Genomic DNA, 19,027 nt, shown 5'->3' on the forward strand with positions numbered 1-19,027 from the left:
AGGCTGTCAGTTCCAGTCTCACAGCAGGAATGAAGCCATTGCCAATGCTGGGGCTGCACTGTTGGTGGGGAAGAGGCTTTCTGGCAAAGCATTAACAAGTGTTCCCATCTCTGCAGGGCTACTCAGTAGGAAGAGGGAGAACTCCCGTGTCTCCACCAACACGTTCACCCTTAGTGGAAAAAGATGTGATGTCTGAGGCTCTACGTGAGTTATTGCTGAAGAGACTCCTGCGGGCTGGAACCGGGATTGTACATCTCACCTTCACCATCTTAGTTCCTGCACTGCTCTCTGCTAGCTAAAACGGGGACTAGTCACTCACCCCCTCTACCCCATGTGACCCTGGGATTGTGAATGTGAGCCACCCACCTTGTATTCCGCCTTTGGTCTGCGCAGCTCTGGAGCGTAGCTTTTAACTCCTGTGTCAGAGAGAGCTGTGAAGGGGAAGGCAACACACTGAGTAGCACGTCTGAGATCCTGATTCACATCAACCTTCCCATACTTCCCCTGGTCTAAGCTTCCCCCCAGCACAGGTTTCTTTGTTAAAAGAACAGACTGAGTAGCAAACCCTGGGCCAGCCCCATGGACTGAGAGAAGCCCATATGTCCAAGGACTGGGCACAGAGCTGCAGTGAACCAGAATGTGAGAAAGTCTGGCTAGAGGCCCCTTCCAACCCACAGGAGGCTCTATTCAGGGAGGTTATTTTCTATCAAAGAGGCAGCATATTTAGCGATTAGAGTGTGGGAATAAGTCAGGAGATACTAGTCTATTTCTGACCCTTCTACTGATTTGCTGGGGGACTTTGGGCAAGTCTGTGCCTTAGTTTCCTCATCTGTTTCCTCACAGGCAAGATATAGTGACCCAACTTTCCAAAGGGCTTTGAATTTGGGGTGAAAATCCCCTACATAAGTGTCAAGTCTTATCCACCCCTTCCCCCACCCTGCTCAGAAAGGAATAAAAACCGCTCTCTTACCATCTGAAAGGGACTGAAAACTCCCAAGTTTGTTTCTTCCTAAAAGAATCAAACAGGCAACAGTGAGAGATTTTCAACTGGCTTTCCCCAAGCAGCACCTCTCGCCGAAGGAACAGAGAACTACACTCCAAGTGGGCATTGCAGGCTAACTATTAGACAGGGCCAGCCTATAGGAAACGAATGGGGAGGTCTCAGGCCATTTCCTACTGGACATCTGTCCATATCACACAACAAAACTAGCACTGACTCCTTGCTGCCACAGGGGCCAACGGCTGAGAGAGTTATGGAGCTTGAACCCCTTCTCATCCCTGGAGGGGCCCACTACAGATCACTGAGCCACTCTGGGGGTACAGTGTTGCGAGGGGAGGGAGACGGCACTGGCATCTGTATCGACACTGGGACCATACAGAAGTCTTCAGTCTCCAGGGCTAGGGTTTCGGCACCTTTCACCAGCACTAAATCAGTTAATGTATAAGAACAGGGGCAGTCAAAAAACATGCCAGGCAGGGAGAGGACATTCAGAGGAAATTCAGCTTTGGAATCAGGTTTGTTTCCAGGCTGGAGAGACAACAGCACTGAGCCACATGACTCTCCCTCAGCCAGCTGGACTATGTCTGGCAATGCTGAGATGAAGTCACTAGCTCCATCCCCACATGCAACAGTAGAAGCTCTCTCAGCTCCAGGGGAAGGGTATTTGCCTGCTGACTTTGCGGCAGAGAGGACCAAGCGCAGCCCACCTGGGCCAAACACAGTCCCAAATCGCCTGCTTTCATCTACAGTACAGATGGGTGACTGCTGGAGGCTACAGCTCCCGGCATGCCATGCTCCACCTTGGTCCAAGCAGCTTTGTTACTCCACAGAGCATAGCATGCTGAAAGATATAGTCTACATGGCCTGCCCCTCTATACTGAAAGAGACCTCAGTCAATCCCCCGGAGATGATGCATGACCCCGTCCCCCCCGATCCCCTTACGTCGCCTCTGCTCTCCCCACTTTATAAAAGTCAGACGTGATCACTGACACCTGTCAAGTGGCTGATAAAGCCTGTGGCTGGGCAGAGATGGGGCACTTCCTGGTCTGGGAAACGCACAAAGAAACTGCAAAAAGAACAGGAGTACTTGTGGCACCTTAGAAACTAACAAATTTATTTGAGCATAAGCTTTGGTGGGCTCCAGCCCACTTCTTCTATGCATCTGAAGAAGTGGGCTGGAGCCCACAAAAGCTTATGCTCAAATAAATTTGTTAGTCTCTAAGGTGCCACAAGTACTCCTGTTCTTTTTGCGGATACAGACTAACACGGCTGGTACTCTGAAACCTGTCAAAGAAACTGGACTCCTCCCTTATGCTCTTGTGGGAAGATCCATCTGCCCCAGCCAAGTAGAGGACTTTACCTTTAAAGAAACTGCTGATGGAGTAAGAGGAGGCTTGCTTGGGGAGAGCTGGATGGGAAGAAGAGCCCTTCTGTAGGCCTGAGTCTCTCCCTTCAGGAGCGTTAGAGCTGCTGGAGGCAGTCTCTTTGATGGACCAGGAAATACCTATGGAGAGAGAACAACCCTTGTAACTCAACGAGAAGACATAAAACCAAAGACTTTAATGAAAAATTTTAGAGTGGAAGAAGCCCATTAACTCGTGTCCTCATCAATTTTAGTTTGGGAACATTCTGCACATTGTCCCTCCGTATTTACCTCCCTGTATCAACTGGATACAGTACTCAGCGCATAGCTTCCTAAACTTGAACTTGTGTAGTGCTAAAGTTTAAGCAACTGCCTGTTCTCCCTCAGAAATGGCTGCATTTCAGTGGTGTTTATGGCTACAGCTTGTATAAATATTACAGAAGATCACTTATACGACACAGTACATTTAAATGGTGCTGTATGAGGTGTGCCACATTCTCTGCTCCAAAGAGCTTACAATGGAAAATACAAAACTAGATACCGGATCCTTTGGTTTCTCTGGACTAGGGAAATGTAAGATATTCCCTTCCAGGCACTACAGCGCTGAGATAACTTTGATGTCTGCAGAGGACCGGCAAGTAGTGTGACAAACCATAGATGGGGGCGATAACTTGTTCAGCTTTGCTCCCTGTTGCTCTAGGCACAGCAGGCAGCCTCTTTCTCCCTCTCTCCACACAGCCGCACCCTAACCCCACCACAAACACAAGCTTTTGAACAACTGGCACAGCAGAAGAACAGTGAGCCAGACTCTGATAGTGGGTGGTGGGGTGAAGAGGCTGACTGGGAAGGTGAACAGGAGACAAAAGCAAGAAGAGCAGCTGCGGTGCAAGATGAGAAGTGCTGACTCAGTGAAAAGAACTAGCTGCAGTGTGGTGGGAGCACGGCAACCCTTTGATCTCTCAGGTAATAAGAATAAGGCAGGGGGATCCATGCACAACGTTTAAGTTCACTGGGTTGTTCCAAACCTGAGGACACGGCTATATCCAAGCTTCTTCTTAACAGGAACCGGTGCTCCTACACCCCCCACCTTGCAGAGCTCCCACCCCTGCCCATAGCTTGGCAGGGACTAAACGGTTACTGTGGTGACCTTTAGGGTATACGGACCTTGCTTCCCCACAACCCTGCCTCACCTCATCCCTTTCCTGTTCTCAGAAGAATGAAATCTCTTCTTTCCCAGGCATGTTGCTAGCCATCCCTGCCAACCTCCTTTATCGAAGATGCCACAGCACCTAGCATCGTAGGTTTGGGAAATTTTTAATTATTACACTTCAATTGTCTGCACAGTGCCACGAGTGTGTTGATCTGGTGGATGGGGGGACGGGACACAGGGAGCAGATTATACTAAAATTATCAATATTAACTAGGGTTGCGCATTTTAGTGGTCCAAAAAACTGGTCAATTGACCAATCAAATATTGGCTCAATATTGCCAAATAATGTCAAAAATGGTCAAACATTTTAAAGCACTAATTTATCAGAACAGTAACAAAACAGTAAAACTTTATGGTCTCCAACAGGTTTAGCTTTAAATAGATAATTATGCCAAATTACAAAAAAAGTTGCTTAACGGAGTTATTTTAACTCAGAAAAACACAAAAACACAATCTAATGAAATTCTAAGAAATGAAAGAATGGCACCATTATGCAATCAAAAAGATAGGTTACCACCTACACCAGGGCATTTTTAGTGGAAATTTGACCATGGTGAAATAATAGTCAATTGACATTATTTGATCAGTCAATTGACCGGCTTGCCATGCCTGATATTAACTAACCAAGAAGAGGACTCTCAGCATTAAGGAATCTGACAACCTCAAAATACTGTAGGATTATCCCCAGGACTGCTCCAAGGAGCAAGTTTTGTCTGCACTTCGATCTCTGCTATTCCCTATAACAATCCAGGAGTCATGACCCCCAAAGGATGTGGACAGCAGCTGTCAGAGGGTCATAACCCAGCTCCCATTCGGTCTCCAACTGTTCACCTGAAATGGATTGGTTCAACTGCTTGCAGCTGAAACTTGTACCTCAAACACCCCATCAGCCCATCAATCATCACGCTGAAGCTTGTAGCATCTCCAACAAAGTCCTGCAGGAACTGGCATAAAAGATTTTTGGAGAAACGGGTTTCAAGTGTGGGAGAGCGTAACAGGTTGTCAGTCATACTTCTGGCAGTTCCTTCACCTAAGCTTGGTGGATGCCAGGCATGGATAAAGTCTATGATGGCCTGTGCTGAATATTGGGAGAGGGAGAGTGGAACTCCCTCCACTTGTATAAATGGAAAGAGTACAAAAGGAGACATCTGGGGACCTCATCTCATTCTCCTTCTAATGGGCACAGGCAGATACAAGTTTACATGAAAGAATCTGAAGCTGGAGGATTAGACTCAGATCCCAGAATTCCTGGGGAAGGGATCTGACTCTGGAGTAAGAAAAGTAGCTGCACAGCTCAAGTCCAGACCGGAATGTTTTAATACGCTTTCCCTACCCAACATAACTTTCAGATACCCCTGCACTTACTGCCCACTGGCTCTCCACTCCAGCTGAACTTCTCAAGGTCGTCATCATCATCTACAATGTCTCGAAGGCTGTTCACTGCCCGCTTGGACTCCTTTAGCTATGGACAAACACAAGGCTAGCAATGAAGACCATATCTGTTCCACTCAGGTAGCCTGAGGCTTTCCTGGACCCACTCCCATCCAAACAAACCTTTTGCACATGCCTTTCCCAGCCCACACAGAGCTGAAAGACCAGTGGAAGATGTTCCACACTTCTGCACAAGGCAATTGGCCAACAATCAGCCCCTTTTCACCCAGTATATGGAATTTGAGGACTATGAACATCTGAGTGATCAGTTATAAATACCTCAAACTAGTAGGAGATGCAGGTGGGGAATCATTGGAAAGGTCATTTACCCTCAATTTATTATGAGGTTTCAGATTTGCCCTACAGAACTGATGCCAAGAGACCTTAAGGATATCCACACAGATAATTAGAAGATAAAGAACAAAGAATTATCTGTCTTATCTCTTATTTGCCCAGCAAGACTAAGTCAGTGAGTAGAGCTCATTAAAAGGTTAATTCTGAAATTTTCAATTAATATAGTAGTGCCAAGCACAGGTGCCTGCTTGATAGTTCTGAAGACCTCTGTTTATCCTCAGGAACTCTAGGGCAAGAGGGAATTCAGTTTCCCTGATCCAGTTTGCTAAAATGGCCATGAAGGGGACCAAATCTACTACGAGTCTACTCGCACAACAACAGACACAAATCTAATAGAAAAATGAACTGAGGTCCAACAACTCCCTTGGTTATTTTTAAAAAGAAAAATATACCGTATTTTTTGGTGTTTTCTACTTATTTCCCCTCCCAGGAACATTACACAGATCCTCCAAGATTTATAGAGAAATTGAGGAAGAATGCAGGAACCAACATTTTATGCCCTTCAGACTCCCTGTTCCTTCTCATGGGTCTTCTGCAGCTTCTTTCAAGCAGAGGGGGGAAAGGAGTTAACTGTATGCAGGGGAGCCCTTAAGCAGCTGGATTTCTCCATTCTCCAATCTTTTGGAAGAAAGAGATGAGTCTCTAAGGTTTTTATCAATCCATGCAGTCTGAAGATTATACCTGGGAGAGCTCATCATCTTCATCATCAAATGTGAAGGCTTTACACTTGGAGCTGTGCCAATACTCCTCCTCGTCAACTTTCATCCTGTTCATCTGGAAAAGCAGCCAAAGAGAAACACACGTGCTAAGCGACAGGCAAATCTCCCCAGGCTGGATCAGAACCAGCACTTCAGGGCCTAGGCCCTACAAGGGAGGGCCCTTGGGTCACTCCACTTCAGGGGACTGCAGCGCCTGACCAGGGAAAGAGGGTGGCCCCACAGGGCCGGCCAGAGGAGAAGGGAATCGTGGGAAGCGAGGCTGTGGCGGATCAGATCAGCCCCTGGCCCGGCAGGTCAATAACCCGACCGGCACGGGGGGACCGGCTGCGCCAGAGGGCAGATACCGGGGCCCCTGCTCGGCCGGCCGTGCCGGGCTGTCTCGGCCCTCCAAGGCCGGGGCAACGGCACCAGCGGGGCCCGGAGCAGCCGCGTAGCGACTGTGAGCGGCAGGGCCAAGCAAGCCCCGCCCGGCACAGAGGGAAGGGGCTCGGGGCCGCCCCCAGGTGCTCACCGCCCCTGCAGCCAGCCCGACTGCCCTGAGAGTGCCACCCTCTTCCCAGGGTTGGGGGGGGGGGGACTGTTGGCTCCGCGCAAAGCACCATGGGATGTGTAGTTTCCGCCTTCCCGTCTCATCCACGCCGCCCTCTGCCTTGTTCCCGGGGCCTCGCTCCGCGGAGATTTGGACTACGAGTCCCAACAGGCCTCGCGAGAAACGGGGTTGGCTTTGACATCCCGCTACCCATCGGCGGCGGAGCTAAAATTATTCCGCCACAATTGGCGGAAGGCGCAGAGCTCTGAGGGCCGGCGGGCGCTCGCAGCGGGGGATGCTCTGTCGATAGCGACACGGCCAGACGCAGCGGGAGGGAGAACTCTCCGCGCGCCCCGACCGAGCCGGAACCAAAGTGTCGGGGCCCCGCCCCGGTCGGACCGTGTCGCGTGACCGGAAGGACTGTGTGCCGGCGGCGGAAGCCGGGAGGCGGCTGCCGGCGGTTCTAGTAGGTTCCAGAGGCGGGCGGTGCGGAGGAGCCGGGCTCGGCGGCGGCGCGTCCGGAGGCTCCGATGGCCAAGTGGGGGGAGGGCGACCCGCGCTGGATCGTGGAGCAGCGAGCGGACGCCACCAATGTGAACAACTGGCACTGGTGAGAGGCGGGCGCGGGGCGCGGGCCTGGCTACATCGGGCCGGGCGCAGGAGGCTGCTCCATCTCGGCAGCGAGCGCTGCCTGAGGACGCGATAACGGGCCAGTCCGTGCGGGGGGAGCTGCTCCCGAGCGTGGGGACCCTGCCTGGGGAGCCCAATGCCTCGGACCCGGCCAGCGTTTGGGGGCACGACAAGGGTCGTCCCTGAGAGCGGCCTGACCCATCGGTCACGGGGTGTGAGCATCTTGTCCCGACCCCTTCTCCCGTGCATCCGTCCTAATGTTGGGAGAGTCGGGTGGGTGCGTGGTCGGGTGGGAGAAGGGAAGGGACCAGATCTCCGCAGCAGCAGGCTAAGTGAAGGGAGCACGGGATGATGCGTCGGACATCGCATCAGAGACCGTTCTCGGTGTAGGAAGGATAACGTGGAAAGAGATTGGGTGGGGAGCGCAAAAGCAGTATTTCAGAAATACTAATTGTGTTCAAGCAGCGACACACACCAAAAGCCAGTTATTAGCCATTGTTGCGGTCCATTTTCCAAAGTACTCTTACACCACTTTGATCTTTACAGGACTGAACGGGATGCTTCTAATTGGTCTACAGAGAAGCTGAAAGGTCTGTTTCTGGAGGTGAGAGTAGAGAATGAGGAGGGGGCCTGTGAAGTGACAGAAGTGAGTAAACTGGATGGAGAAGCATCCATCAACAACCGCAAAGGGAAGCTAATATTTTTCTACGAGTGGAATATCAAGCTCTCATGGACAGGTGAGTTATAGTCTCTGTTTTCTCTCAGGGCAAGGGTCTAGCACAGGGTTATGGACAGTGTTTTCCAAGGCTTTCCCAAAAGGGGGTCAGCGGAAAGTCACTTTTCTGAGAAATGATATAAGGTTGCCCCTCTGCAGCAGTCAGAGCAAGGAAAGCTGAACCGAGCAAGCCTTTTTAATCAGAGTATAATTGCTCTCTACAGGCACCTCAAAGTCGGGAGTGAAGTATAAGGGGCATGTGGAGATTCCCAACCTCTCGGATGAAAATGATGTTGATGAAGTTGAGGTAAGCACAGTTATGGCTAATACTGCTGACTGTGCCACTTCATTACCAAAGGGTCTCAAAGCACAAAATATTCCCAGCTTAACTCTCTAAAGCAGCCGTATAAGGATGTAGCCCATCATTGTTCTTTGGTAGACCACCTGGGTTTATCCTGCACCTCTACCAGATAAGCAGCATATGTTTTAGCTTAAAGGGATCTGGTTTTCAATGCTGATTTTGGTCAGAAGTGGAGCCATAGCAGCTATAGACATTTGAATAGGTGCGGAAGTTACTGTGAACTGGTAGCACATGAGGCAACGAGTTATAACAAAGGTATTAAAGCTTCTTCATAACTTCCTCTGGAAATGCTTTCCAGGCTGAAGCATTAGTTATGATGCTAAATCCCGTCTTAAAAGGACCATGTGACTGTGGTTTTGTTCACCAGGCCTTTGTCTGTTTTGCTTAGATCTCCATCAGCCTTGCCAAAGATGAGCCTGACACCAACTTAATGGTCTTGATGAAGCAAGAGGGCATGAAAAAGATCAGGAATGCAATGAGCACTTACATCAGCACGCTCAAAACAGGTACATAACGGTGAGGGAGAAACCCCCTTGCAGCTGCTAAATAGCAGCTGAGGTGGAAGCAACTCTCCCCATAGTTCTTCAGTGGGAGAAGCGGAAAGCTACAGCAATAGTTACCTTTTCATTGCTGCACTGGAATCAGATGACCCAGGGCAGGAGGTTTTTTTGAAGTCTTTGCAGTAAACTGAGCTCCAAGCTCTCTAGCTTACCTTAGTAACTGTATCCACTTCTACCTCCATTAGCCTAGGGGGATAAACAGACTGGGTGTTCCATGGCACCCTGTCAAGCTAAGCATATCCATAACTGAGTTGAAGCCCAGCTTTTGAGAAGATTATGATGACAGTACAATTGTTCATGTGTAGGTGATAGAGGAGAGAGACTCTGAGGCAACAGTGACTGTGGTATGATGGAGTCTGGCCCTCTGTTTTTTCAACTTGTCAAAGAAATATGTGGTGTCTCCTTTTCCATATATAATTGTCATTGACTCTTCTGGGGCACTAGCTGTCTGCCACGTGCTCCTCTTTTCCAAGATACTAACAATACATAGAGACTGTATCTGGCTCTAGCTGGATTTGAGGTGAACTGACAACTTGAGATTTTTGCAGCAGTTTTGTTGATGTAAACCAATAATCTTTTTTGACAGTCTGAACACACTTCTTATACACAGAATTCAAATCTCCCTGAAATGGGTGACCCTGCACCCTCAAGGGATTTGTTGCACCCTTCTCCCAGTTCACATTAGGGACTCAAGTTCTGTTCAGTACATACTTTCCAGTCATGAACTTAATCCTGGGTCAGGCTTTTGCAGCCTTGTGTGTCCTACAGCATGTTGAGCAGCTAAAACGTTGACCTGATCTTTGCTAGGTTCATTGCATATTTCTGTCTTTTCAGAGTTCACCCAAGGCATGATTTTACCTACAGTAAATGGGGAGCAAACAGAGCCAGCTCCTCAGTTGGCAGCTAAAGCAGAAGAGCACAAGGTAAATAAAACCTCCCATAGATGTTCTTGAAGTCCTGGAGAAAGGAGCAGCATGTTAGGTGCATCTGATGTGTGTGATAGGTCAAGCTGCCTACTTAGACTCTACAGTATCTTCAGCAGTGGATGCAGTCTGTGATTGCTGGCCTGGGTATTTGAATTTGCAATGTGGGATGTTCCCTAACTCAAATCTAGTATAGTCAGTAACAAGGCTTAGTGTTAAAACTTCTTGTATTCCATGAAGCATAGTAGCTCCTAAATAAATTTTCCAAGATCCTCATTCCTTTTCTTTAAGTGTGTTATCAACTGCATTTATTTGAGGGTTCTGGGAAATAAGATGTTTATAAAGTGCTGTGTAAGCACTAAGCATATAATTCAACATTGTGCTTCTTAATGTTTCCTTAGACCACTGCTAGTACTGTCACTGCAGCGCCTGAGTCAAAACCCATAGGCGTCAAGATTCCCACCTGTAAGATCAGTTTGAAGGACATTTTCTTAACATCTCCTGAGGAGCTCTACAGAGTGTTCACTACACAGGAGGTAAACCAGCATGGTCGGGGAGATGGGCCCAGGAGAGTTGGGAGTAGTACACTTCTGTGTACAGAACAGCTTAGACTCAAGCTGCTCAGGAGTGATTTGGCAGCAGATACCTCCCCACCCACAAACCACTTGGTGTTGACTCTCTTGCCAGGTCAGGAGTAGAGGGGGAAGTGTCCTGGCCTCCTGAAAGTAATCATCAAGCACATAGTCTGTTGTGGTGAGGAGGAATGGCATACTAGACAAGAGACTGTACTATAGGGCTGGTCTTAACTGTCTCTAAACAACTTTCCTATGTTGGCTGCCATAGATGAGTTAAACCACAGGAACTGCCAATTTATAAGTGTTCACTCTCCCTGCATGGTTTACAAGGCTGTTGATGCCAGCCTACCTCCAGTCCTCTCTCTGCAGGGAAGCAGCCCTAGCGGTGGCATTGCCTATGGCAATAAGCATGTGGGGTCTCTGTAGGACCCAGTAGCCGGTTCTGTTTCTGGAAAATCACATCCCGCTCCCTGAGAGCCAGGCTTTAATTGGGGATCACCAGTTCACATGAGAGTGTCTTGGGGAATAATGTTACAGGCACATAGGAGAAACTGGTAGAAAGGGCATAATGAGAGCTAGGGGCCCTCTATAGATCTGGCATGTCCCCTGTCCTGTGAAAAGCAGGCAAAACACGTTGTCAATGGAGTGCTGGCATTACATGCCTCAGAGCACAAATCCTGCTTTCCTGCCTCTGAGGGAGCTTTTCCTCGGTCCGCATCCCCATGGAGCTCTTCAGAAATGGGCTAGAAAGTGGAGACGCTGCTCCGTCCCCCATCCTCAAAATGCAGACCCTAAGCTTTCAGCCAAGCGCTTATTCCAGAGAGCCCAGTGCTCTTGTGCTGGGGTGGGAGGCATTAAGCAGCAGCAACTCCCCTGCCAGCAGGTTTCAGAACAGCTGGTGCAGGTTATAGGGAGAAGGTTGTGGTGCTTCCAGTAACATGAGTCCTGCAATGTCACAAGGCCTGTCTCTCTGCAGCTGGTCCAGGCTTTCACCCACGCGCCGGCAATCATAGAGGCTGATAAAGGAGGGAAGTTCCACTTGCTAGATGGCAGTGTCAGCGGCAAGTTCATTGATCTAGTGAGTACCAGCTGCTGCAGCTGTATCTTGTTCAGAAGGAGCCTTGGTAGCCAAGTCACACCTTCCCTGCAGTCTTTTATCCGTCTGCTCTGTACCTCATATCTAGAGCCATGCGTAGATACAAAAATTTGGATCCGCATCCGATCCGCAAAGATGGTAAACAATACAACCGCATCCACAGATGCAGCTATCCGTGGATTTGCAGGGCTCTATTCATCTCCCTGATTGAAACTCCTTCCCTCATGACTGCCATTCTCCTACAGTCACCCTTGTTAATTAAGGTCTTCTTCATTTCTGGGAGCTGAGAGATCTGGCTTCTATTCCTAGCTCTGTGACCTTGGATAAGTTCAAGTCATTCTACCTCTGTCTCTCCTCCCACTCGTTGTCTGTCTTGTCTATGTAGATTGCAAGCTCTTTATGGCAGGGACTCTGTCTCATTATGTTACTACAGCTCCCAGCATAATGGGTCTCAGATCTTAGGGCCTCATTATAGTAACACCTAGTATATAAATAGACGTGGAGCATTCAGAACTCAATCCCCATAAGGATTGTATATGGGGGAGATAATACTTTGAATCAGTGTTGTGGCAGCAATAGTATCTCTCCTCCCCTCAGTGCTTCAGCCTAACGGGGCCCAGCATTCACATAACAGGATACAGAGACTCTAAGAGTCCCTCTCCCTCTAGTTTTGCTTTCTGAGAGTCTCTGAAGTGAGTCTGAAGCTTTGGGTCATGCTCAGTTCTGAGCATTGACTAACATGGTATGGAGCGGGATTGGGAGGGCAAACGGCTCCCATTCATTCCTTTCTCTTTACCTAGGTCCCTGAGAAGCAGATTGTTATGAAGTGGAGATTTAAATCTTGGCCATCTGGTAGGTACCCTGAAGAACCAGACTGCAGAGTTCCAGCCCTTGCCTGTAACTGAATGAATCCTGCCATGGCTGCACACTGGCTGGTTTGACTGGGGGTGGTTCTCTAGGTTGCACTATCTGCTTGGTGATCATAACACCACAGTAACCCTGGGCCGTATTGCTTCCTGGGCAAATGGATGGACTGGGAACACTGCAGAAGCACCATGCTCTGCCTCAATGCTGTCTGCCACAACCCCTTTGGCAGTCTTGCAAGCAGTGTTGAGGGGGACACTCTCCCTCCTCCTCTGCATGGAAGGAAAGCAACTGTCGTGCAAGACATGAGGGAAGGGGTTGTGCACCAGGGAAAGGTTTTGGGAGGGGTTCTGAGCCCTCTGGTGATGGGACGGGCGTGCTGATCTCTCCAGCCATGTTGGGTGAGGATGTGGCTGTGCTGTCCAGGGCTTGTGCCTTATTGCCCGGTGCTGATGTGGGGATTTCCTTCGGCTTTTCTAGGGCACTTTGCAACTGTTACCCTGAACTTCACTGATAAAGGTGGCGAGACAGAAGTGCGCTTGGAGGGGAAGGGCATCCCTTCCAGTGAGGAGGAGAGAACAAAGCAAGGGTGGCAGCGCTACTACTTTGAGGGCATTAAACAGACGTTTGGCTACGGTGCCCGCTTGTTTTAACATCGGCTGCTGGGGAGAGTCTCTGTCCGAAGATTCTGCTGTGTGGACTGATTGCTTCTCGTCTGTTCCTTTCTTTTTTGGTGCCGCTGCTGTGAAGAGCGGGATGAGGAAGGCAACTGAGCAGCACTGCTTGTAGCCCCTTACTGCTTTGTGCATGTCTCTTGCCACAAGGGAGTCAATGAGGGGTTCTCTTACATGTACATACTTTTATTGCTAAATAAACGTAATTTAAAAAAACAAAGGGAGATTCTTTCAATTGAGTGTGAGATTAGAGAGTTTGGGGCCAGACTGGCAGGGATGTATCTGGAAAGGTGCTGCTCATGGAGATGAGCACCAACCTCAGCAGGAGTTACTTGTTCATGCTTTAGGAACAGGGACCAACTCCACAGCAAGTGTACAGTATTAGCTCAAGGCAGCAAGCTTCAGCGAGTCCAGTGATCCGCTAGGCCTGCTACCGGTAAACAGCGAGGGAGTGTTTAAAACCCCCTCCTGTTTCCTCTTCAGGAAGCCCCTCCCTGCACACAGTCCCAGGCTAGTCTCACCCACTCACTAGGCTGGCCTGCTTCATGAGAATGTACATCACTTACTGTCCAAGAAAATCAGTAACTCTCCAGCTCTTCCAAACCACAGCTAGGAAAACTCCCCCCTCAAAGAGGATGGGGAATGGGTGTGGAGCTTGGGCCAAAGCAAACTGCTGGCTCTAGCACTGGTGCTTGGGGAGCAGTGGAGGAACAGCAGTGGGGTAGGGCCTGTTCCCAAGAGGATACCACAACAGGGCAATGCCCCAGGCCTGAACTGCACTAGCTCTGCTAATTCTAGGGGTGGGGAAGAGAGAACTACCTGTGGGTTTTAACTCTGGCATCAGTCAGGAAACTGAAGGTCTCTTTTTGCCTCAGAACAGGGTGAGCTTCTCCCATATTTCTCTCTACTGCCAACGCTACTCCCCCCCAGTGTCCTGGAAGGAACAGAGCCCTACTACATCCCCCCTGAGCTCTGGCAGAGATGTAACCAATGGCCCCATGCAGAGAGTCATGCAATATTAGAGGGGGGTAGGAGGGGACTTTTTATTCTGCTAGAGGCTGTTTGTACTTCTGTGGTAGTCTGTACTGTGACTGCCCCCTATAGATCTTATTCCTACAATAATTAGTGTCTTCCTCTGATCATTTCTGCTACTCCCTTTGTCTTGGACATGCAAGCACAAAATTCAAGGGGAGGTTGTGCCACTGATCCCTTTGTGGAGCCTTGTCTGTCTTGTTCAAAAACAACATATGTAAATGGGTGACTTTTGTTTTCCAAGACAGCACTGCTGATAATAGACTGCAATAGGCTAACATTAGCAGATCCCTCCAACAGCAATGGGAAAACTCACAGGCAGAACCTGTGATGGGAGGAAAGTGATGCTGATTATTGTAGCATCAAGTTGACTCAGTCTGAACATATCCTCACTAGGGGTGTGCTAGCTATACACCCAGCTGACCACGGGGTGGCAGCACTGCCCCCCAATAAAGTAGGATTTGATCATAACAGCTGGATATGGAGCACCACAAGGCAGGCTGCTCTAATCACCTGCCACTGCAGGGTTAGGAAGTGGAGAAGAGGGCAGCAGCTGGAGTGGAATTTTAATTGCTCTCTTCTTCACAAACCCCAGTTTGCTTTGGGAATCCTGCTACTGCCATAACAGAATGGCCCATAGACAACTCCTGTGGGACAGGCAGCCCACAAGCACAAAGACCATGGAAGCAGAGTGTCTTGCTCAGAGGCTGTTAAGAAAGACTAAGTTAGTGCACAGCTGCAAAGTTTCCTGCCTGGGCACAGTCTGATTGATTGCACTCAGCAAAGCAACACAATTGTTCATTTAAAACACTGGAACATTGCCACAGCTGGAGCAGTGCAGGTGCCAATGATGAACCCCAGGCCCTGCCAAGGGATATGAAAGGAGCCTAAGTCACTGAATGAATTATTGCTGTGAATGGCATGAGGTCAAATCTGTATCCTCCCATTTGCAGATGCTGTCATTCTCTGTGAGGCTTTTCCCCAGCATACTAGGTCATATTAAACCCTACCACAACAAAACAGTCCGTGTAACCCCAATGCTCAAAACCTGCCCATGGGGCAGACCCTCAGCCTGCGTACAAAAAACCAAGGACAATGATTTGACATAAATCAACATCAGGGATTAAAAGGCAACAGGACCCTTATTTCAGCTCAGCATAGGAGGGTTGGGATATTTTAGAGATGGCTTGCCATTAATTATGGAAAAGCCCAGTGGCCTGGCAGGTCCAGGGCCAAGTCTTACATCTTATCTTTCTATGTGGATGTTTGTTATTGCCATCCTCTGTGATGCCTCCTGGGATGCAGTCCACACTCCTTAGGGGCACAATGAAGGCTGATTGCTCTGCCTGAGGCTTGCATAGCCCTCAAGTTTATTTCCTTTCAGTGATTAAAGCCTCTCTTGGGAAGCCACCATCCCACAAAGGCCAGGGGCCTTCCCACAAGTACCCTTGAAGAATTGTAAGCTCAGTGCCCCAGCCCTGGAGTGCTGTTTAGGTGGAGGTGAATGCTGCCACAGTTACTTTAAGCAATTCAGAGATGGCACATTGGAGATTAGCCTAAAGGAAAATTAAGGGGGTTTCTCCACCCTCTCAGCCTGAATTTTTTACCTGGCCAGGCTTACACACTCAGACTCAAGTCTAGCTAGCAGGGTTTAGGTACAGCCCCAAGCATGCTCATTTAACTCCATTCAGTGCTGTACTAACCACCCTTTCAGAGCGATGGAGGGCATGGCTGTGCTGCAGAGGCTTGGGGCTCTCACCTCCCCGTGGCTCTCAGTTCTGGCTCCATGGATATAGGCTCAGGCATTTCACGCCTAGGGAGGAGAGCCTGGAGAGGCTCCAGCCATACATTCTCCACCTTGGTAGGCAACAGCGATGCCCTTCCCTGAGGAAAACACTCCCCACCTCCAGCCCACCACACTTACCCCTGCCAGCAGCTGTGCCTCACAGCAATAGTAGTAGGGGTAGGTGAGTGCCTAGAGTCAGACTGCAGCCTCTGCCTGTGGGGAGTGAGAGCATGCAGCTCCCCGGGGCAGCTGAGTGCTGGGCTGAGGCCTGGGTTCCCGGGTGGGTGGGGAGAGGCAGGCTCTTGGCTCCCTCCCAGACCAGTACTAACTCTTCAAACCCAGGCTGGATGCCTGTGGGGAGCACCAGAAATCCACTCAGCGCAGCAGCAACTCAGCGCCCCCTCCTGGTGTGCTGCAGGAGCAGCAGGCCGGGGTGTGTCCCCTCATTCCTTTAGGAAGGAAAAATCAATTTCACACATACAGAATGGGAAAAGACTGTCTAGGAAGGAGTACGGCAGAAAGGGATCTAGGGGTTATAGTGGACCACAAGCTAAATATGAGTCAACAGTGTGATGCTGTTGCAAAAAAAGCAAACATGATTCTGGGATGTATTAACAGGTGTGTTGTGAGCAAGACACGAGAAGTCATTCTTCCGCTCTACTCTGCTCTGGTTAGGCCTCAGCTGGAGTATTGTGTCCAGTTCTGGGCGCCGCATTTTAAAAAAGATGTGGAGAAATTGGAAAGGGTCCAAAGAAGAGCAACAAGAATGATTAAAGGTCTTGAGAACATGACCTATGAAGGAAGGCTGAAAGAATTGGGTTTGTTTAGTTTGGAAAAGAGAAGACTGAGAGGGGACATGATAGCAGTTTTCAGGTATCTAAAAGGATGTCATAAGGAGGAGGGAGAGAACTTGTTCACCTTAGCCTCTAAGGATAGAACCAGAAACAATGGGTTTAAACTGCAGCAAGGGAGGTCTAGGTTGGACATCAGGAAAAAGTTCCTAACTGCCAGGGTGGTTAAACACTGGAACAAATTGCCTAGGGAGGTTGTGGAATCTCCGTCTCTGGAGATATTTAAGAGTAGGTTAGATAAATGTCTATCAGGGATGGTCTAGACAGTATTTGGTCCTGCCATGCAGGCAGGGGACTGGACTCGATGACCTCTCGAGGTCCCTTCCAGTCCTAGAATCTATGAATCTATGAATCTCGCCTAGCAGCACAGGGGCACAGAAAGCCAGTTCAGCTGCTGCTGCAATGCTGAGATGCACACGGCAGGGGCAGGGCACCTGCCCAAGTGAACAGCACCCGGCTCAGTGAGGCTGGAGCAAGCTGTGCCAGCATTAACACTTTGGGGTAGGCTTGAGCAGCTCCCACCCCACCCTATTCCCCCCCATGTAACCAATTCCTCCCAAGAGAGCCTCGGTTCCGGGATGCCTGGGCTGGGCTGAGGCTAAGGCTAGAGGGGAGGGCTTGAACCTCTGCGCCGCACTCCAAGCTCCACTCATTCACTCTATGGGCCAGACTGAGGGATCGGAAGCACTCTCCCGCTGCTGGTTCCTTTCACCTGGCTCAGTTACATCTTCAAGGCTCCTGGCAAGGAAAAGGGCTTGAGCCTTGGGAGGGGGGTTCCCCCTTCCAGTTCCTCAGGGCTCTCTGCCTGCAGCGAAGTAACAGCTGAGAAGCCCCCAGCAACCTGTCGCTGCCGTCCCCAGGTGCCTTGCAGAAAGAAACCCTTCTCCCCGCGCTGCTGAAGTTTAAAGCCACGTGGCGTAGAGCAACTTGCCTGAGGCTTGGAAGCTGCAGCCCCGAGCTGCTGCCGCTCGCCCCACTGACATGCAGCCCGCGCGGCTTCCTGTCACTCCCAGCACCCGCGGGCCCTGCCTCTCTGCAGCAGAGCCTCACCCGTCCCTGCCGGGCATGCTCAGGCATGGGAACGAGGGGATGCCGTGCAGCTGCGCATGGCTCCTACACCTGGCTGCGGCAGTGCTGACACACACAGGCGGGTCTCAGAGCAACTGCACGACAGTCAGTCAAGGGCACCGCCATGCAGTTACTGGTGTGGGGAGGAGAAGGTGCTTGTGCCCCTGGTTGGTGTTGGGAGTGGGGTTCCTCAAATGGCTGCAGGAGCAAGAGAAGACACGGGGTCTAGCTAGAAGGGGCCCATTGGAGCAGAAAGCCCTTTATCCCTGAGGCTTCGTTCACACAGCTGTTCATCCAGACGAGCTGTAGCTGCATTTACCACAGAGCTTGGCTACTGCTGAAGATATGAAGAAGCACCTGGCATTGGCCACTGCCAATTACAGGATAGTGGGCTAGGGAGACCATTGGTCTGACCCAGCATGACTGTTCTTATAAGGCTGACTATGAGCCAACAATGTGATGCGGCTCTGAAAAAGGCTAATGCAAGCCTAGGATGCATCAGGCGAGGTATTTCCAGTAGAGACAGGGAAGTGTTAGTACCATTGTACAGGCACTGGTGAGACCTCATCTGTAATGCTGTGTGCAGTGCTGGTCTCCCACGTTTAAGAAAGGTTAATTCAGATTCAGAGAAGGGCTACTAGCTGACCCGAGGAATGGAAAATCTACCTTATGAGAGGAGACTCAAAGAGCTTGGCTTATTTAGCCTAACCTAAAGAAGGATGAGGGGAGATATAAATACATCAGAGGGATATAAATACATTCAGAGGGAATACCAGGGAGGGAGAGGAGTTATTTAAGTTAAGCACCGATGTGGACACAAGAACAAATGGATATAAACTGGCCATCAACAAATTTAGGCTCGAAATCAGGAGAAGGTTTCTAACCATTAGAGGAGTGAAGTTTTGGAGCAGTCCTTCAAGGGGAGCAATGGGGGCAAAAAACCTAACTGGCTTCAAGACTGAGCTTGATAAGTTTATGGAGAGGATGGTATGACAGGACTGCCTATGATGGCATGTGGCCCATAGGCAACTGCCAGTAGCAAAAATCCCCAATGTCTGGAGACGGGACACTAGATGGGAGGGCTCTGAGTTTCTACAGAGAATTCTTTCCCAGGTATCTGCCTGGTGGGTCTTGCCCACACGCTCAGGGTCTGATTGCCATATTTGGGGTCAGGAAGGAATTTTCCTCTGGGTCACATTGGCAGAGACCCTGGAGGGGTTTCGCCTTCCTCTGCAGCATGGGACATGTGTCAGTTGCAGGTTTAAACTAATGTAAATGGTGGATTC

At 49.8% G+C, this 19,027-nt stretch overlaps 2 protein-coding genes across 7 annotated transcripts in view; one reads left to right on the top strand and one right to left on the bottom strand.

Annotated features, from left to right (window-relative positions):
* Nucleotides 1-7,008, bottom strand: part of VIPAS39 (VPS33B interacting protein, apical-basolateral polarity regulator, spe-39 homolog) — a 22,086-nt gene extending 15,078 nt beyond the window's left edge. For 2 of the 4 annotated variants that reach the window (XR_010600712.1, XM_065593423.1), the window contains exons 1-6: nt 6,677-7,001; nt 6,040-6,132; nt 4,939-5,035; nt 2,361-2,504; nt 971-1,009; nt 367-431 (exon numbers count right to left, since the gene is read on the bottom strand). Coding sequence is in view for 3 of the 4 variants with exons in the window: in XM_065593423.1 (XP_065449495.1) it covers nt 367-431; nt 971-1,009; nt 2,361-2,504; nt 4,939-5,035; nt 6,040-6,132; nt 6,677-6,679 (441 nt within the window). In the remaining variant the exon portion in view is untranslated. Of the gene's footprint in view, nt 1-366; nt 432-970; nt 1,010-2,360; nt 2,505-4,938; nt 5,036-6,039; nt 6,133-6,588 lie in introns of all 4 variants that reach the window. The other 2 variants (XM_005301656.4, XM_005301657.4) reach the window with 2 other exon arrangements.
* Nucleotides 7,008-13,224, top strand: AHSA1 (activator of HSP90 ATPase activity 1). Of its 3 annotated transcripts, XM_005301653.4 has the most exons (9): nt 7,010-7,216; nt 7,783-7,973; nt 8,176-8,258; nt 8,701-8,818; nt 9,707-9,795; nt 10,197-10,331; nt 11,347-11,448; nt 12,267-12,318; nt 12,811-13,224. In XM_005301653.4, the coding sequence occupies exons 1-9, from the start codon at nt 7,137-7,139 to the stop codon at nt 12,981-12,983; spliced, it is 1,023 nt and encodes a 340-aa protein (XP_005301710.2). In that variant the 5' UTR covers nt 7,010-7,136; the 3' UTR covers nt 12,984-13,224. The 3 variants fall into 3 exon arrangements, with proteins under 3 accessions (XP_005301712.2, XP_005301710.2, XP_065449496.1); XM_005301655.4 differs by lacking the exon at nt 11,347-11,448 and having other exon boundaries at nt 7,008-7,216; XM_065593424.1 differs by lacking the exon at nt 8,176-8,258 and having other exon boundaries at nt 7,028-7,216.
* Nucleotides 13,225-19,027: the final 5,803 nt, after the last annotated feature.

This window comes from Chrysemys picta, chromosome 4 (assembly GCF_011386835.1).
Source record: "Chrysemys picta bellii isolate R12L10 chromosome 4, ASM1138683v2, whole genome shotgun sequence".
Lineage (NCBI taxonomy): Eukaryota > Metazoa > Chordata > Testudines > Emydidae > Chrysemys > Chrysemys picta.

What these genes read in the sequence shown, in the direction of transcription:
- AHSA1 (XM_005301653.4), top strand. Translation starts at nt 7,137, where the DNA reads ATGGCCAAGTGGGGGGAGGGCGACCCGCGCTGGATCGTGGAGCAGCGA. An exon ending in TATCAAGCTCTCATGGACAG is followed by an intron (nt 7,974 to 8,175) that starts GTGAGTTATAGT and finishes TGCTCTCTACAG; the next exon opens with GCACCTCAAAGTCGGGAGTG. An exon ending in CATCAGCACGCTCAAAACAG is followed by an intron (nt 8,819 to 9,706) that starts GTACATAACGGT and finishes CTGTCTTTTCAG; the next exon opens with AGTTCACCCAAGGCATGATT.